The 19807-nt window shown below is 37.0% G+C and overlaps 2 protein-coding genes across 3 annotated transcripts; both read right to left on the bottom strand.

The window, feature by feature from the left end:
• Positions 1-825: 825 nt before the first annotated feature.
• Positions 826-3094, bottom strand: LOC120350257 (galactose-1-phosphate uridylyltransferase-like). Its single transcript, XM_039422845.1, has 2 exons — positions 2895-3094; positions 826-1008 (listed from the first exon to the last, which is right to left on the bottom strand). The coding sequence occupies exons 1-2, from the start codon at positions 3059-3061 to the stop codon at positions 897-899; spliced, it is 279 nt and encodes a 92-aa protein (XP_039278779.1). The 5' UTR covers positions 3062-3094; the 3' UTR covers positions 826-896.
• A 74-nt stretch (positions 3095-3168) lies between these two features.
• LOC111047037 (probable galactose-1-phosphate uridylyltransferase) lies at positions 3169-18991 on the bottom strand. Of its 2 annotated transcripts, none has more exons than XM_039422766.1 (4): positions 16742-18511; positions 12297-12466; positions 4159-4364; positions 3169-3624 (listed from the first exon to the last, which is right to left on the bottom strand). In XM_039422766.1, exons 1-4 carry the CDS (start codon positions 16845-16847, stop codon positions 3303-3305), a joined length of 804 nt encoding a protein of 267 aa, XP_039278700.1. In that variant the 5' UTR covers positions 16848-18511; the 3' UTR covers positions 3169-3302. The 2 variants fall into 2 exon arrangements, with proteins under 2 accessions (XP_039278700.1, XP_039278706.1); XM_039422772.1 differs by lacking the exon at positions 16742-18511 and adding an exon at positions 18604-18991 and having other exon boundaries at positions 3200-3624.
• Positions 18992-19807: the final 816 nt, after the last annotated feature.

Genomic DNA, 19807 nt, shown 5'->3' with positions numbered 1-19807 from the left:
ACCGATTAATAAAAACAATATAAAAGCTTATAGTAGGTACCATCTATTATTAAAAGCTTTAAAATATTTCAATGACTAGTATCGACCATAACTTTGTCAATGAAATGTAAATTTTCAACTTGAAAATGACCTAAGTTAATGGTCGAAACTAGTTGTTGAAATATTTTAAAGTTTTTAATAATAGAGGGTAATACAAGTAATAACATTGTTTTTATTATTTTGTAAAAAAGTAGCCCGTATAAGTGACGTGATTTTATAAATAACGATAATTGTTAGGAAGAGGTTATTGATGCTTTTCAAAATTATATTTCAACTTTTTGTTGGGAACACTTTCTTAGAAGGTTGTCTGGCGTTGGTGGATGTGAAAGAGGCTTATACACGATTCAATGATACTTATTTATTGAAACAACATAAGAAGCCATAAGCCATGGCTACTTCAGCCTTTCCAATAGACAAGTTCCATTAATTTGTGTAAGCTACTCTTCTTTTTTGGCCACTCGTCTATTCTACCAGACTTTTTAACGTATCTAGGAATGGTTTCATCGACCCTCTACATAAAACAATTTGACCTAAAAATGACTCGTCGAAGACAGGTATTCGATTACCTGGGTTACGCTTCCTGAAATATGGCTAATTAGATTCGTTATAATAATATTATCACAACACTGTAAGTGTAATAGAAAAGGAGTATCACCATTAGCAAAAATCATAATTATCTTACATGCTTTCTAAAGGCAGTAAATTCCGTTTCTTCTGTACTAAAAGTTCTCTAACTTTTAAAAATCTGGTCATTGGTTTGTAGGTGTTTAAAAAATCGTATTACGATTTATTTTGATATATAAATAAAATTTATTAAAAATACTAATAAATTGCTAATTTTTGTGTGACAGCTGCTGTCAACTACTGGTTGCTTCACTCAGACTATAATGCTCTTCAGGCAGTTTTCGCAGAATGTCTGCTGCTTTTTCTGGTGTCAAATCACGTTGGCTCTGTGCCAGCATTTCGTAACTGCAAAAATGAATTATATTCCGTTAGATTATTAGTAGCACAATAATTCAAAAAAAAACGACACGATTTTAATTAAGTAAATCGAGTACAAGATATTAAAAAACAATAGCTTCTCAGTAAAGGAGAAACAAGCAAGGAACAATATTTGTTATTTCTCTCAAAACACTGAATTATTTATAGATCTTGTTAAAATATAATCAATTTTATGTGAAAATATTCTTAATCTTATTATTGGCCATACATTTTTTCCATTAAAATAGGCTCGGAATTCCCGTCTCATAGTTACATACACACCCTTTCCATAGACTTTCCTTCCTCTCTCTGAATTATAATTTCAATTTATTTCATCATTGCATGGACAATAGAGCATATAGTTTGGAAATCGTCAATACAGAATAGTTAGAACAAGTCAAGTTGGAAAAAAATATTTGTAATAATTTTTGGCAATCCAAACTCCCGTAGATCATCCTTAATTATGTCCTTCCATTGAATCTTGGTCTTTCAGTCTCTTTACATAACTAATGCCCGGTTGCAAAGTCGTCACATAAAGTTAAAAACAGACAGTTAACTCATTTAAGAAGCCATAACTTCACTTTTCTTTGCACAGACGTCAAAGTAAACTATAGCTCACATAAAACTAAAAACGCCGATTAGACTCGTGACTTTATTACTTAAAAGACACATGTTTCTGTTGCACAGTCGTCAGAAGGAGCCTATTTAAGTCTTCAATCGCTAAAAACGGTCAGTTAAGTTATGGGCCCGATTTCGTGCTGTTAAATCCACTATCGACTCCCGCCAAATGGATTTTTGAGCTCATGATACCTTGTTTTAAAAGTTGCTTACGAAAAACAATCTTTATATAAGTAAATAATATGGGTAAATTATCTTTACCGAGTATAGCTTTCTAATAAGTATTTACTAACAAGTAAATATTTATAAGGATTTATTTTCTAATGAGTATTTTGGCTACCCATAACTCATATAAGTTATATTATTGTAGCCTCATTACTTGTAGGTGCTCAACCAATAAAATAGTATTTTTATATAACTCTAATTAAATTATAATTATGTCCTACATGATTATTGAAAACCATGATTATAATAATTATTATCAACTTATGTTGGATGAAATTTCTGTCGAATTTTAGAATAATTTGTCAAAGCGGTAAGTTAGAATTTTCCGTGTTTCTTCGCTTTAAAAGTTGTTTATAATCTCCAAATCGCTAAATATAGTGAGAAATCTCGCCAAAAGCCAAGAGTCGCCATGTTGTTTATCAATTTTATGTAAAGTCTTTAAGGTCTGTTCACAGTGATGTCTATTGAAACTTCCCCCGATGCCAAGACATTGGTTGAATATAAGCATGTACGGAAAAAAGTGAATAGAGCTGCAGTGTGATGCTAATTCGAGATATAGCTAAATGGGCTTCGGCAAACGACTGTGCAATGACCAACCATTTATGTCAGTGATTTTAATCTATGTCTCACATAGCTATGTTTGATTTTATATAACGATTCAGCAACCTTGCATAAATCACTGCGAAATTACAATGATTTCGAAAAATAAGTTTAGGATTATCAAAGTTGATGAAAAAAATAACTGATTGTTTTTTTAACATGAATAAGATTGCAATATATGAGTGTTCAAGTTTTTCTTCTCAAATTAAGTACAAAAATAAGTTTCATTGCTTGAAATATCTTGGTAAGAAATAACACTTTGTAATCAAATATGAATTTCTCGATTCATTACTAACTGCGATGTAAACACTTTAGATTTTCAATAGAAACATTGATATGCATTTATTTCATGTTATCAACATGACATACATGGCCTACTTACGAGGCCATATACGTGTAAATAGTACAGCGATTTGAAAAGGATAACTCACCCAACCATAAACTTCTTGACTGTAGCTGACCGTAGTAAAGGTGGATAGTACATTCCGTGGAAAACCCAGTGATCTGTATTATCTTCCATTCTTTCCCCCGTTGGAGCCCCTAAAATAAAATCAATAAAGCAATAACAGGAATATGTATATTGATGTGCAGGAAACATGCACGCTCTATCGCATAATATATAAAAGTTATGAAAACACTGAACATTGTAAACTCGATTGAATGGAAAAAATTACGAATTAATGGAAATCGGAATTAAAAAATAGAAATAACGTACATTGTATGCATTGTGATGTACTGCTGTATTATGGAGAAGAATAACTGCAATATATTTTCCAAGGAACTGATATATATATAACAGAAACAAATTAATGCATACATAAATGATAGGAAATTAGCAACTAAGATTTCACAAGATCCAAAAAAAAGATTGATTGTAAGTCTGAAATATGAAATATACACAAAATGTTCGGCATGGTGTTTTCCAATCTTACTTTATTTTGTAGCTCTCTAGTTGCATAATCCATCAATAGAGGTGTTCCATATTTGATGTAGTATTCTTTCTGCTGAACATCCTTGACTCGTGGTTCGTTTGGCAGGAACGATGAAGCCCATATTTGACAATGGGGATGAGGATTTGAGCATCCCATTATTGCTCCCTTATTTTCAAAAATTTGAACCCATACGTATTTTTGCCCAAGAGTGATGGATTCTTCGATCCACCTGCAGATAAAGTGATTTTAATGATTATCAATCAAAATAAGAAAAAATAATAATTGATATTGATGGCAATAGAATAATTTTATATCAAGTGACTTATTCGAAGGCGTAAATTTATTCAATTAATGCAACTAAGAACGTGAGAGATCCGAGTTTACGAACAATTTTTTTTGGGTGATTGGTAAATCACGTTTCGGTTAAGGAACCAATATGAGGAACCTATAGGGATTGTTAATCGGTTAAGGAACCAATATGAGGAACCTATAGGGATTGTTAAACAAGCTATTAATATCATTCTGAATTAATGTAGATTTATAAACAGAACGAATATGGATCATTACAACTTACATGTATGTTGAAATTTTTCAATAATAGCTCAATTATGTAGAGGTACATTTATTATTCAGTTGACTTACTTTTAGTTGCAAGCTACTCTAATTCTTCTCTTTCCAATTTCAAAAACAATTTTAATCTGTATAAATAAAAAAATGTATAGAATAAAATGTTGATGACAGAAAATCATATCAACTTACATACTTGTTAATTATAGCAACAATCTCTTCTAAAGTCATGACTGGAATGGTGACATTCGATTTAGGATGGAAGCACATTACTTTACACTTGCCAGTTGCAGGTAACATTTGAAAAAGAGGATCGTCAGACTTTTCAGGACTTGGCACATCTTCTAACAATGCTGGGAAGTCGTTATCAAAAACGAATGTAGAATCATAATTGTCAGTAACCTGGAAAAATCAACAGCATTTGTAGTGAAATTGAAGTGACTTATGTCACAAGAAAGAGAAGCAATACAGAGAAAAGAGAAACGAATAAAAGAGAAAGAATACAGGAAAGAGAAACAAGAGAGTACTGAATGTTGTCTAGTGCTCCGTGCTTATGTTTATTTTCTGATGGTAGATTATTAGAAGCCCATCGTCATGTTTTCTCTTAAGGCTGTACGGTACACTTTTTATATTTAAATTGGATAATCTTTTTCAATATAATCGTTAAGATTATTATAAGAGTGAGAAAAGTGGCAACTGAAATTTTTAAGTGGTCTAATAAGCGAGTTATGGGTTGTTGAAAGTGCTAACTCCGTTTTCTTTCCAGATCATAAACGGTTTCGAATTTTCAAATGGAGTTTTTTTAATACATTCAGTATATCATTGGCTTTGTTCTAATATGCGTTTTTTCGCGATTTATGCCAAAATAAACAAGTTATCGAATTTACAAAAATTTTACTTCTTTATTTATGAACGATATGGGGAATAAGTAGATATATTTTACCAATCCTGGAGCAAATGTCCCAGAACCGCCTTTAACCTCAAGGTCACCCAAGACGACCAAACCTAACCTCAAGGTCACCCAAGATGACCAAACCTAACCTCAGGGTCGCCCAAGACGACCAAACCTAACCTCAAGGTCATCCAAAAAAAAAAATGAAAAAAAAAATAAAATTGAAAAAAATGAAAAAAAAAATTTAAAATAAATGAAAAATAAATCACTGGGGATCTTCAACTGGGGCTATAAAAGGAGTTGATCTGCAAGGAGTGGGACATTGGTCATGTGACAGAGGGTGGTGGTGTAGGGGTCATTGAAACAGCCTTCGTTGAAAGTATAGTAAGGTGATTTCTTACCTATATGAATATCCAAACAGTAATGAGATCACAACAGATGAATATGTCCATGGTAGACCTACTAGATCAAGATGTCCATGGGAGACTCTAGATCAACATGGCCATGCTGCTCTAGAGATCAAAATGGCATTGAAGATAGATATTTTCAACGACTCCCACTCCACCTCCTCCGTGTTTAGACATGACTTATTTAACATGGCCATTTTCAATGACCCTCACTCCTCCTGTCACATGGACCATCATATCTGTATGGCATAATTGGGTCGTCCACTCAGTGGTCAGTCAGTCAGTTCAATTACTGATCAGTCACTGTTCAGTTACTGTTCAGTCACTGTTCAGTTACTGTTCAGTCACTGTTCAGTCACTGTTCAATCACTGATCACTCACTGTTCACTCTCTTTCTCTCTCACTATCTGTCACTCTCTCACTCTCAGCCCTACAGTGGGAACATTATTGAGATGTATAGGCATAGTTGAGAGATGATGTCATACAGACTTGTTGGAACAGGAAGTGGATGCTGATAATGACTGGTGGGCATGGCCATTGGTCATGTGACTGGGGAGGTGGAGTGGGGTCGTTGAAACAGCCTTCGTTGAAAGCATAGCAAGGCGATTTCTTACCTATATGAAATAAAAACAAATGTTGGATAATAATAAATATATAATTGGATATGAAACATGGAATATAGAAATACAGAATAAAATACAGTGCAAATATAGAATGATATAGACATACAGAAAAATATACATATAGAATACAGAATAATAATATTATGATAGGAATATACACCTCATACCTGTATGGAGAGTATTTTTCTCACAGTTCCAAAAATCGAAAAATACTCTCCACACAGGTATGTTGCACCTGAAGTCTCTGGTGCCATTCCTGCTGTACGATCAGCATAGCCAGCTCTAGATCAATGAACAGATAGTGTATTTCCAAATCTCCAATCCTTTGATCTAGAGCTGGCCATCTATCTACATGCAAGAGTAGTGGGGTGATAAGCTCGTGCTGAGCTGCCACTCTTATCACACCCACTAATCTCCCGAAAACGCCCAGAGACCTCCGATGCTCTGGAGTGGGGGGGGGCTCATAATTGAGCAGGTCCTGCTCAATTACCATGAGGGTTATCAAGAATATTAATCCTGCCTGATAAAATATTCTGGATAAGATCTCCTGACACCCCATGTAATGAGCAGGAGTTGGGGGTCGTCCTCGGCCATAGCCCCTCTGGATGGGGGAACCTGCTCTATAAAACTCCCCCACTTTGAAACGTGCCTCCTCATCCCCCTCCCCCTCCAATTCCCCATTTTAAATTTAATTTATTTATTTCAAATATAAATTTCTACCTCACCAATGTGAAACCAATTCCCCATTTTAAATTTAATTTATTTATTTCAAAATAACTAAAGCATAGTATTATAATGAAGTGAATATAGATGGAGGAAAAGTTTTCATAGAGTACATACCATGTCATCATCAATGTTAACTGCCTCCACCACCAGCATCTCCATCGGTGCTTCCAGTGTAGGCAGGGCAGCCAGCAGCGGCAAGGGCCCAGCTGGGGGCGGAGATGCGTCCACGGATGAGGGCTCCATGTCCAACAGTTCCTCTAACCTAGCGAAAAGTGACATTGTGAACTTGGTGACAGCTTTGAGCATAATGAAGCAATGGAGATTTGCCACAATTTATTGAAATTTTTTCCCCACCACTGCCGTCATCAAGAGTCCTGTTGCCAAGAGCCCCATCCCCACCAGCTGCATCCCCACCACTGCCGCCGGCTCCAGCAGCAACCCCACCACTGCTGCCGGCTCCAGCAGCAACCCCACCACTGCCGCTGCTGGAGGGGGAGGGGGATGAGGAGGTGTGTATCGGAGTGGGGGAGTTTTATAGAGCAGGTTCCCCCATCCAGAGGGGGTTGAGAGGGAGAGGGGCTATGGCCGAGGACGACCCTCACATGCATTGTTGAATAGACAACGTAGGAGGGTCGTCCGCAGACTGCTGATTATAGCCCCCTTCCCCCCAACTCCTGCTCATTAAATGGGGTGTCAGGAGATCTTATCCAGAATATTTTATCAGGCAGGATTAATATTCTTGATAACCCTCATGGTAATTGAGCAGGACCTGCTCAATTATGAGCCCCCCCCCCACTCCAGAGCATTGGAGGTCTCTGGGCGTTTTCGGGAGATTAGTGGGCGTGATAAGAGTGGCAGCTCAGCACAAGCTTATCACCCCACTACTCCTGCATGTAGATAGACGGCCAGCTCTAGATCAAAGGATTGGAGATCTGGAAATACACTATCTGTTCATTGATCTAGAGCTGGCTATGCTGATCTAGAGTGTCCCATGGACATCTTGATCTAGTAGGTCTACCATGGACATATTCATCTTTTGTGATCTCATTACTGTTTGGATATTCATATAGGTAAGAAATCACCTTACTATACTTTCAAGGAAGACTGTTTCAACAACCCCCACACCATCACCCTCTGTCACATGACCAATGTCTCACTCCTTGCAGATCAAATCCTTTTATAGCCCCAGTTGAAGATCCCCAGTGATTTATTTTTAATTTAATTTTTTTTTTCATTTTTTTTCAATTTTATTTTTTTTTCATTTTTTTCAATTTTATTTTTTTTTCATTTTTTTTTTTTGGATGACCTTGAGGTTAGGTTTGGTCATCTTGGGCGACCCTGAGGTTAGGTTTGGTCATCTTGGGTGACCTTGAGGTTAGGTTTGGTCATCTTGGGTGACCTTGAGGTTAAAGGCGGTTCTGGGACATTTGCTCCAGGATTGGTAAAATATATCTACTGGAATAAAATGTTTTAGTTTGGAAAGATACATTTTTTGAATTTTCAAGAGAAGTTCTGTTAATATAGTCGAAACCGTTTATGATCTGGAAAGAAAACTGAGTTAGCACTTTAACGACCCATAACTCGTTTATTAGATCACTTAAAAGTTTCAATTGCCACTTTTTCTCAATCTTATAATGATCTCAACAATTATATCGAAGAAGATTATCCAAGTTTAATATAAAAAGTTTACCGAACTGCCTTAACACCACACCCTCCTCACCTTACAACTTTAAAATAGAACTTGCGCAAGTTGGTTAGGTATGGCTTGAGAATGGCCTTGAAGAGAGTTGTTCAATGTGTCATTCTAACTGCATAGCCTACAGGTGTTATATTATGTTTTATTCCTGAGATAAATAGTGTTTGAGCTTTGAAAATCTAAACTTAACAAGTCTACATGTTCTTAGCAAACCAAAAGTGCACAGGGGGAGTTTGCTCTACTGGTAACAACAGTAGAACTTCAACTTCTGCCCTCAGAGCCTCTATTCTAACAATACCTGCAAAATGGAAACTTCTGAATACTTCCACACTCATTCCTCAGCATCTTGCAGGAGAAGACTGTTGATGAAACTCCCTGCAGTTCCAGACACATGAACCAGTCGATTCAACCTTGTTTTCAAAGCAACCCAACAAAAAAACATACTTCATGAGAGCATCTAGGTTATAAAGGAGGATATCAGAGTGTAACCTTCACGATACCAAACTAATCTGCCTTCAGTATCACCAAACTATCATACTTTATCAAAAAAGCATTTGAGATTTAGAAAAGGATGAAATATTTGATGGTAACTCCTGCAGATAAAGTCTCCTTATGATTGATGGATTCAACTGTCAAGAGGATCATCTATATATAATTATAATGTAATAAAGAAAATAATTGACTTATATACGTACGGGACAGGAAATTCACGAATGACGCATTATCACCTCTGAACTACTGTACTGATACACTTGAAATTTTGCTTATAGATTTTTAATTTACCTCGGTAACCGAGGATGTTTATAGGCCTATTTTAAATTCAAAGATTTCGTTACGTTAAGTTTTTAATAAGACCCTTGCGGGGCACGGGTTACCTGCTAGTCGAACATAAAGCTGTCAGCCAAGATTGGAGCATAATGCTAGCTGGCAGTCACAGTCATAATTCCGATGAACAATAAGCAACAATGCGTCAAGTGAGCAATCCTTGCCCAACATGTTAAGGGAATAAATACGTTACAAAATGGCAAATAGAATCAGTTATCATCAATCAGTACCAAGTATATCAAGTTATCTATATATATAAAAATGTTATGTTGGTTTGTGTGTAATGCAAAAACTCCAAAAGTACTGGACCGATTGAGTTGAAATTTTAACATGATATAAAATCCGCATCAAGGATGGTTTTTATCTACTTTTTACAATTTTCAGGGGCGCTACGCTCGCCCGAAAATTTTTAACTTTTTTGTTTATGGATTTTTCTGATTTTTGACTTCACATTCGGGGTCAGCTCGCGAAAATAAGTCGATTAAAAAAAAAAAAATTGACCGGGCTCGCAGGGTGGCCCGGGGGGAGGGGTGAAACTTTGGCCATTTTTGGCCAGATTTGAGCTGAGCGCTGCTGCAATCAAAGTGCAAAATCTGACCGCTAGATAGCGCGCATGTTTCAAAACGCAGCTTCAACAGGTTCGTGAGATATAGAGTACCGGTAAACTACACTCTTGATTACCGTATGTTTTCCGGTACAATTATTGGATTTCAATTACTTTCGCAATTTAGAACAAAGAAAGCATACCGATGCTTTTTTTTCGATAATAAATTCGTGTTTCAGTGCAAATAATCGTGTTACTTGTGTTAATATTGTAGTAATTTCAATCAGTGAATGGATCGATACCGGTACCATGCTACAATCAATTGGCGATTCAGTCGATAGTGTGAGTATAATCTTATCGATGTAAATCAATCTTGTAATGAATAATAATTATTGAGGCTTTTATTCTTGCATTTGTGTATTCATAATTTCTCAATTGTCAATGTTTCATAATCCTCCAAACCTTAGTTCATAAGCTGATCGGCTTATCTTATAGTTTCAATATCTTATTTCTATTTCATATTCATGCTATGTTTCCTTCTATCATAAAACAACGAGAAATAAAAAAAATTCTTATCTCTTTTCTACTAACATACCGGCATTTGACAACGGTGTTGTTGATAATACGATCTGGGCTGTGTTGCATGCTAAAATACAAAGTAGGCTAATATTTTAGTAGTCAGCTGGTTATTTGATCATATAAACAAAATGAAGGGATAGATTATAATAATATATTAGTCTATCTTTAGAATTGTGTGGTCTAGATTTAGATGTGGATTGCTTTTCACATGAACAACTGTATGTTGCGTGTTCCCGAGTCAGCAAACCAGATAGTCTTTATATTTACGCAGACAGTGGAAAAACAAAAAATATTGTATATAAACAAGTATTGCAAAATTAAACTTATATGAAATGTATTCTTTGTTTTTTCTCATTTCTCAACCATTCGCAAACAGAGAGTGAGAATAGGGAAAAATCTGAGTGCAGAAGAAGGCCTTCCTGTAAAATTCGGCGTGCCACAAGGAACAGTTCTTGGTCCAATACTGTACCTCATCTTTGCCAATGAGTTGTGCTCACTCGACATTGGTGGCAAGATTATTGTCTTTGCCGACGACACAGCTGTGATATTTCAAGGCAACAACTGGAACGAGACTTTCATAACCGCTGAATTAGGCATGGAAAAAATTACACTTTGGCTCCACAGTAATATCCTGACTCTCAATTCATCAAAAACTAAATTTCTAGCATTTTCACTGACGGACTCCAAAAAACCTGTACGAAATACAATCAAGTTACATCACTGCAAATAAATCGCATAGACTGCAATTGTCCATCAGTAGAACGAACAGATAATATAAAATATTTAGGAGTTATAATAGACGACTTACTTTGGTGGGACAAACACATCATACAGCAAACAACAAAACTCAGGAAACTGGTTTACAGTTTCATTCAACTCCGACAGATACTCACACTGGATACGTTAAAAATTGTATATCACGCATTGGTAGAGTCAATAGCAAGATATGGAATCCTGGCATGGGGAGCTACGTATTTCTGCCATATCAATCCTGTTTTTAAAGTCCAGAAACTCATCCTCAGAATAATGGGACAGAAACATCCACTCTACCCTTCAGATTCTCTATATGAAGAGCTCCAACTACTGAGCATCCGACAAATTTACATTCACAAATTACTCACATTCATCAGGAAAAACCCGCAGTTCTTTCTCAACATGGACCACACCCACAGCACGCGAAGAAGGAATATTGATCTAGCAGTCCCCAGGATGACAACAACTGCCGCCCAGAGAACAGTCACATACTTAGGACCGAAGATTTACAACAGGCTGCCAATGGACATCAAGGAAATGGTACTGGTTAATATATTTAAAGCAAAAACAAAAACTTGGATAATTGAAAATAGAATAAATTATAGTGAAGACCTTATTACAAACTAGATATTATGAATATTATTAATTCATTTTTTTATCAATCCTTTTTAAGAGACTATTCTCAAATATTTTTTTCTTTTAGAATCTAATTATTTTCCATCAATAATTTTCTATTTTATATATAGGTATTCATTTACTCATTTTAATTTCTTTTTTCTAAAAATTTTGCTTTTTTTCATTTTATTTCTCACATAAACATTATTTTTCCTTTTAGTTTTGTAATTGCACAATAAACCAGATTTAACAGCTCACATAACACAGATGTTCATAATTTATTTAACAAACATAATATTTGTGGTTTCCCAACACATATTTTATATATAGTGGGGGCCACAGAAAAAAAAATAAACATTCAATCACAATGTGCCACTGCGAAGCGTGGCAGGGTACAGCTAGTCAGTATATAAAGTTTAACATCAGTGGCTGACAATACTACTTTACTGATAGTATAATTATCTTACTCAACTACTATCAGCCAGATTGACCAATTTGATAAAAATAATTCAGTCTCTACAGGACTAGTGAGATTCACTTTGAACTGTCAGTCATTGGTTGAATTAGAAGTATTGATGTTATTTAAAAGGGATGCTGATAGTTTTATCACTATATCAATAGAATACAATGTCAATTGATAACAAAATTATGAATCATTAGCATAATATATTTACCATTCCATTGGCTCTTTTGACACCAGGGCAGAGAGGATTCTGCGGGTCAAATTCTGGAACCTTTTCTGTTGTAATGGATTCCATTTGTCCGCTCCAAGGCCTCTTCATTCGATGTGGTGAGACTAGTATCCATTCTCCTTTTAATGGGTTGTAGCGAATATGCTGATGTTCTAACAAACAAATTGAAAACAAAGACATGATTAAGACTCGAGTAAAGTTACAAGAGTAAAGACTCGCAACTTGCTAAGTTACAGGTACATGAAAACAAATATTTCTTATTATTAAACGAAAATCCCAATTAAATACTAATAATTTTTTAATAGTGGCACTCATCAAATTTCCATCTAGCTGTTTACCCTGTTGTCAATATTTGCAGTAGCAGAAGTCTTCATATAGAGCAACCATGTAACCATGTAGAAAGATGTCATTTGCATTCGGCAAATATGTCATTCATTCGGCGACTGTCTAACATATCCAGGGAAAAACAGTCCTTGTTCGCCTCCCATCTTCGATAGGGCATTGTGGCCTGGGGCTCTGCGTCACTGGTTCACTTGAACAAAGTTCTCATAATTCAGAAGAAGGCACTCAGAACTATCCTGAAGGAAAACATGACAGTACACTGCCGACCGCTTTAAAAGAAACGTGGCGGAATACTTACGGTGATCTCACTATATATCCTGGAGTCCACTATTATGGCGAAAAGAGCGAGTCCCATGCTTAGAGGCGATGAGCATCAGAACACCACAAGGAATGTCGGGAACATTGATCTTCCAATGCACCGGTTGAAGAAGTATGAGCAAATGCAGGAGCCTTCTTTTTCAACCTGTTGCCAAACACCCTGAAGGCACTGGAGGACGACAGACGGTTTGCCTCTCAACTGAAGCAGTACCTGATAGCCCGACTATATTACACCCCCACAGAGCTTGTCCAGGACCACACCTATCAGCACTTGACGGGACGACAAACTGATAAGGACTGACGTGAACCTCCGCTGAGAGAGGACATTTTGACGATTCCCCGGTCATTGGACTGCGGCGAAGACGAATCAAGTAACAAAGTAAGTAAGTAGCAAGTAAGCACATTAAACTTAACCCAGCCTAAATTTCCATGTGGATGCACTTCCTTCCTTCAAGTAAATAAGCAGACGTTTTTCCTGACGGAGCGATTACAAAATGTTCAGGAGGCCATGAACTGTATGGATAAAGTATAATATGAATGCTCAATCGTTGAAAAATAGGCTGGCAGTGTGTATCATACCATAGAGAAACAATAGCATAAGTAGATATCCCATGGTATAGAGCGTTTATATCGCAACTTTTACTGTTATCTCAAGCTGATAGTCCACGTAGTTCTCTCCTGTGAAGCTTTATAACGCTGGTAGTCTCTCATATAGTGCCGTTCATACACTCTTACCCGATCAAAACAGTAAAAATTGACAGTAATCGGCTTGAGATAACAGTAAGAGTTGCGACATAAACGCCCTATACCATGGGATATCTACTTACGCTATTGTTTCTCTATGATTATACTCACTAAACGTCATTACACCGAGTGCCGTTTTCTGAAGCAGGAGAATGTTCTTGCGCCGAATGTCCCCATATCAAGAATACCATACTGCATGTGGCTGCATGGCACATCATCAGCAGGTGTTCAACACTCAATACTACCCTCATCTTCCGAAGTGGATAAACAACTCTAGCAAACCTTGTTGATATGAAACTCCCATGTCCCATTATAATTTGCTATCAATAACTTACCTCTTGAAATTACCTCCTAACTCTTGAAATGCTTTTTTGCAACATTCATTGTCTCAGCAATAAGATTTGTGAAATAGAAGCTATATCTCAGACGGATGATTACAATATCTTATGTCTCTCAGAGCACTGGCTGAGAAAAGGAGACTTAAATATGATAAGAATACATGGATTCCATCTTGTGGCAGATTTCTCTCGAGCTGTGCTCAAGAATGGAGGTGTAGCAATTTTTATTGATGAGGGCATTAATGCTGATTATATAAATGTGGAGCGCTTCTGCATGGAGGGAGTGTATGAATTTGCATGTATTGTGGTGTACAGACCACCATCTGGTAACCTTGGCGGATTTCATGATGCTTTGTTTGGGTTATTTGCTTTTCTGGAAACCCTAAACCCAAGCTTTGACTATATACTTGGAGGGGACTTCAATATTAATACACTGGTGAAAGACAACAAGACACTTGAATTTGAAAATTTACTGAGATCACTCAACTTATATCTCACAGTTCATTGCCCTACAAGGTTGGAGGCATGTTTGGACAATGTAGCATCAAGTTTAAAACAAGGTGAAGGTGTTTTCTCTGAAGTAAGACATTATGCTCTCAGTGATCATGAGGCAATCAGTTGCAGGGTATCCACCCCCTCCAGTCTGTGTGACTTACCAGCCAATCTATCAGCCTTTAGTCCAACAATGACACGGCATATTTCGATCAACAATTTCGAGAGGTTCTGTTCAAGGATTAGTTGTGTTGACTCGTCTCTACTCCTCCAACACCAGAATGCAGGCTCAAATTTCTCTACTTTCTTCTATCTTCTACTGAATGAGTTTAATGAGTGCTTCCCACTTAGGACGCAGCCAAAGAAGAAAAAATGTGCATTACCCTGGTTAAGCCAGGACCTGCTAAACCTCAGGGACTTGGTTCTAATGTCCTATGATACATTTCATGTTGATGGATCCACACTCTCCAAAGCAACATATTTGAATTTGAGAGATCAATATCGTAGGGAGGCTGTTAGGGCAAAGCTTTCCTTTGCTGATGATTTTGGCTTAAAGGTTAAAGGTAAGACAAATTCTGAAGTTGAAAATGCTCTATCCAATTTCACAACTGATTTAAAAGATTGGTGCTCGGCGAATAACCTTTCATTGAATGAGGACAGAATTAGTGATATCTATTTCACGTTTAGAAAAAATGATGATTCCAGTAGCTGCCCTGTGGCAATCAAGTTTCTTGGTATCTGGATTGACAGACACCTGACATGGAATCATCATATTAACTATGTAATAAGGAACGTCTCAAAAGGTCTTTATCTTATTAGAAGGTTGAGAACATGTGTAGGAGTTGAAATATTGCTCAAGGTTTATTATGCTCATGTACAGAGCCTCTTTTGTTACGGGAATAATCCTGAGACAATTAAAATTCTCAGGTTGCAAAAAAAGATAATGAGGCTCCTATGCAATGCAGAATACCGAGAAAGCTGCAAACCTTTGTTTAAAAAAAATGAGAGTGATGACATTCCCAGCTTTCTATATTTATTTCACTTTAAAATAAAGTGAAACTTTATAATTATTTGCCTGCCACTATAAGATCTTTATGTAAAAGTGCTTTTAAGTTGAAAGTAAAGGAAGCTTTAATAGGAGAAACCTCATATAAAATAGCCGACTATTTTTCTATAAATTGGAAAATGTATATAAAATTAATATGATAATTAATGATATATAAGTAGTTGAAAAGTGATTGGGAAATATAATTGATACCTAATTTAGAGTGTAATGGATGTATTGAACTTTGTAAAATTGACTTTGTGTGCTTGTTGTTGCAGGCTCATGTTTGCCTTGTACTTACTAGAGTTACCAACATGACGTTGTCTATAATGTGTAAACATTCTGTGACAATAAACATATTTATTTATTCATTTATTTATAATGCAAGCCTTATAAGTGGAGCAGCAAATAGATGTTTGGCGGCATGGAGGGTCATTCGCACTGAGACGGCTTCTGCAGCTCCAAGAAGTGTTCCACTGACTGCGGATACTCTCAATGACCACTGGATTGACTCCATCCAGCAGATTGGAGACAGAATTGTATCGCAGACAACATCAGCATCACATGTGCAGCTTCTTCTGGAGTCCAGGCAGCCGCCACCAGCTACACTGATCTGGCGCAGCGTGACAGGCGAGGACATCCTGCGGATTGCATCTGGGATCAAGAGTTCTACAAGCAAAGACATTTACTCTATGTCGAGTAGGTTTTTAAAAGGTATAAATAAGCTTATTCTAGTTCCCTTGACTCAGTGTATAAACGAGTGTCTGGCTCAAAATATTTTTCCTGAGGAGCTGAAACTGGCAAAAGTTGTGCCAATTCTCAAAAAGGGTTGCAAAATGGACCCCAATAATTATAGGCCCATCTCAATATTGCCTATACTAAGTAAGATTCTGGAAATTGTTATGGCTAGCCAATTGTATGAGTTCTGTGAGCTGAACGGTCTGTTTGCCGCCACCCAGTTTGGTTTCAGGTCGGGGAGGTCGGCTGATGGGGCTGTAGATTTAATTGTTAGAAAATTTTTTGACCTTGCTGGGTTGACCCTCTGTGATCTCAGCAAGGCTTTTGATACCCTCAACCATGAGATTTTACTAACAAAGCTTTCCATGTATGGTATTACTGGTGGTCCCCTGCAGCTTCTCCGTTCCTACCTGGAGGGCCGCAGGCAGGCCGTTTTGGTGAACGGGGCCCTGTCACGGGTGAGGTGTGTGGAGTGCCGCAGGGCTCAATTCTGGGTCCTCTGCTTTTCTTGCTCATGATCAATGACGTAGCTCTTTCTAGGGACAGAATGGTGGTGTGTTATGCGGATGACACCTCCCTCCTGGATGTTGGCAGGAGTCTGGATGATGTAAGCACACTAATGCAGGCGTCCATGGAGGTGGCGGCTGACTGGTTCTCTGCAAACAGGTTTCTCCTAAATGCAGAAAAGACACAGACGATTGTTTTCAGCCTCAAGAATGGTAAGCAGCATGATTGTCCTCCAGTAAAGCTCCTGGGTTTTATGTTGGATAGGAGACTTTCCTGGGATGAGCATATTCAAGGTGTCTGTTGCAGGCTGAGCAGGATCCTGTTCCTACTGAAGGGTCTGAAGAGGTGCGTTCCCGCGGCCTATCTACGCATGTGCTATTTTGCTTTCTTCCAGAGTGGGATGGCTTATGGTATCACGCTTTGGGGCAGTTCCACCCATGTGAGGAGGGTCCTGCTTTTGCAGAAGAGGGCACTTAGAATCTTGTGCAATGCTGAACACCTTGCCCATTACCGCCCACTGTTTATACAAGAGGGTCTTCTAACTGTTTATGGCTTGTATATTTTCAGATCTGCTGTGAATGCATTTGGTGACCTGGAGGTTCAGCCTGTCAGGGGAGACTCCCATGAGTACGGCACTCGAAACAGATTAAGGCTGAATCTCCCATACTGCAGGTTGGGGAGGACGCAATCCAGTGTGGTCTACCTGCCGGGAAAGATTATAAATAAGCTGCCCATTTCAGTGAGGAGTCTACCTGTGGCTCCCCTAAAGCGAAGGTTGAAGCACTTCTTGCAGGAGAATCTTTTCTACTCACATAACGAATTCTTTGGATGTGACAGTGCACTGGTGAGTAGATATTTTTGACTTTTTTGGCGCTGTGATGTCCGCTGCTGGTTTTTGCCTTTTATGTTTTTCTCCTGACTTGTCTCTTGTGAGCATGCCCTGCATGGTCACTTTATGGACAGAAAGTTTATTATTATTATTATTAACAAAACCAAGTGAGGTCACAGGTTCGGTAACAAGAATCTCTGTTCTTAGAGTACACACAATCTACTTAACATTCGGTAAAATTCAACCTCAGATTTATATTGAAGGACCACTTCTTGGCCTCAGAAAAGAGTTCACTATTTTTTATAGCTTAATGAAATTCCATATGGCCTGAAACAATGGAGCTTCTTATGTAGAGTTAGGCACTGATGAAGCTGTATCAAGACGTAAGTCAGGGATGCCATCCACTATCTCAACCACAGTATTCGGAAAAACCCTGTTGGATTTATCAGGACTAGAACTACCAGTACACATTGACACTGTGTGTGCCTAGTCTTTTTGAATCTAGCCGAACTGGGGAACTTCCAAAAAAATTAAAAACATGATAAAAAAGGTCGCAACATTTGAGGAGACTAGCAGGCTCTCTTGTGTCTCAGTGGTAGTCAGGCTATTATAGCAACCTGAGTGAGACACCAAAATCTATGGTCCTGGCTGGTAAACCTATAATGAAAAGAACGCATAAGAAATTATGTCTTACTTCTCGCTCTAAAACTCGGTGTCCCAATGGTAACCTAGCCTAGGACCCTAATGAAATACGGACCTAAAACATGTGGTTCAATCAAGAAAAAATATTTTTAGCTTATTTGTTAGTTATCAGTTTGTGTTCTAACCGTAAACAGTTCTCAGTCTACTAATAAGAGTTTGAAATGCAGCATAAAAGAAAGTTATCAGCTTGAAATACGTAAGAAAGAGTTGATTTAGTATGAAAATAATACTCACCATCTGCTACAAAATCCATAATAAATATTTTAATTGAATAAATCAATTAGAAAACTAATTTGATGCATTTGATGCACAAGTTGATGTTCAACTTTCAAGTTTCAACTGACTTGACACTGTTGACTTTAGAGTGACCACTCGACACTATAGAACGACCCAGCATGCAGCAACGGCGCATGCGCTTTGTATTCAGAAACGGCGCATGCGCTTTGTATTCAGCAACGACGCGTGCGCTTTGTATTCAGTCGTAGTACCATGAAAAGCCACTGACAGTGACACTGCTTGCCCAAACTTTTACCGCTAATGGCTTATATTTGACAATGTGATGAATTTGACAATACGATTTATTTAATAAATCGCTAATATTTGAGGTTAAGGTATAGTGAGGTCCACATTATAATGGCAGTGAATAAAGATAGGAGGATAGCAATGCCGATTCTCTGCATTAATTAATTATATTTCTACACTGTCAAAAACATAATTGGCATATTTGTGGACCTAGAAAAGGATGGTACAACCGGCTGTGTCGAATGATAGACAAGGATAGCAAAACCAAAGTTGAACAAATACTGTCATTATAACGTGGACCTCACTATAGATTGTTGGTGACTACCAATTAATTATTCACAAGGTGACGTATAATAATGCTATTACTGTTATATTAAAATTAGAATTAAATTTAAATTAATTTTTTTTATAATCTGAATAAAACTCAGATTCAAATTCTGTTACTTTCAAAGTGTTAGTGCCGGTTGCACAACAGCCGGTTGTATTTTAATCGTAAAAGAAATATTTTTTAGCTTATTTTTCAGGAATTCTGTATAATTCAAATTGGCGGGTTCCAAAGATTACAATACATTATTATTATTATTATTAGGTGAACTTAGTTATGTTGTACCAACTATTTTCAATGAGTTGCCAGATGATTTAATTGGTCTGGATAGAATTTCAATTGTTAAGAATAAGATGAAACACTTTCTGTTTAATAATTTGAGTGAATTTGAATGATCTTCATAAATTCTTCCTTTTTTTATATATTTTTTCTTGTGTATTATTGTTTGTGATAAACAACAACTGAAATCCCATTGTTTTATTATTTTATTGCTAAACAATACAATTAAATGAATTATTATCAATGTATCAATTAATTTTTTTCTACCCATGATTGACAACTATTTCTCTTTTGATATTATTTAAATTGAAA

This window comes from Nilaparvata lugens, chromosome 1 (genome assembly GCF_014356525.2).
Source record: "Nilaparvata lugens isolate BPH chromosome 1, ASM1435652v1, whole genome shotgun sequence".
NCBI classification, from domain to species: Eukaryota; Metazoa; Arthropoda; class Insecta; order Hemiptera; family Delphacidae; genus Nilaparvata; species Nilaparvata lugens.
Note: the sequence above shows the minus strand (reverse complement) of the source record. Positions and strands in the feature narration are given on the sequence as shown.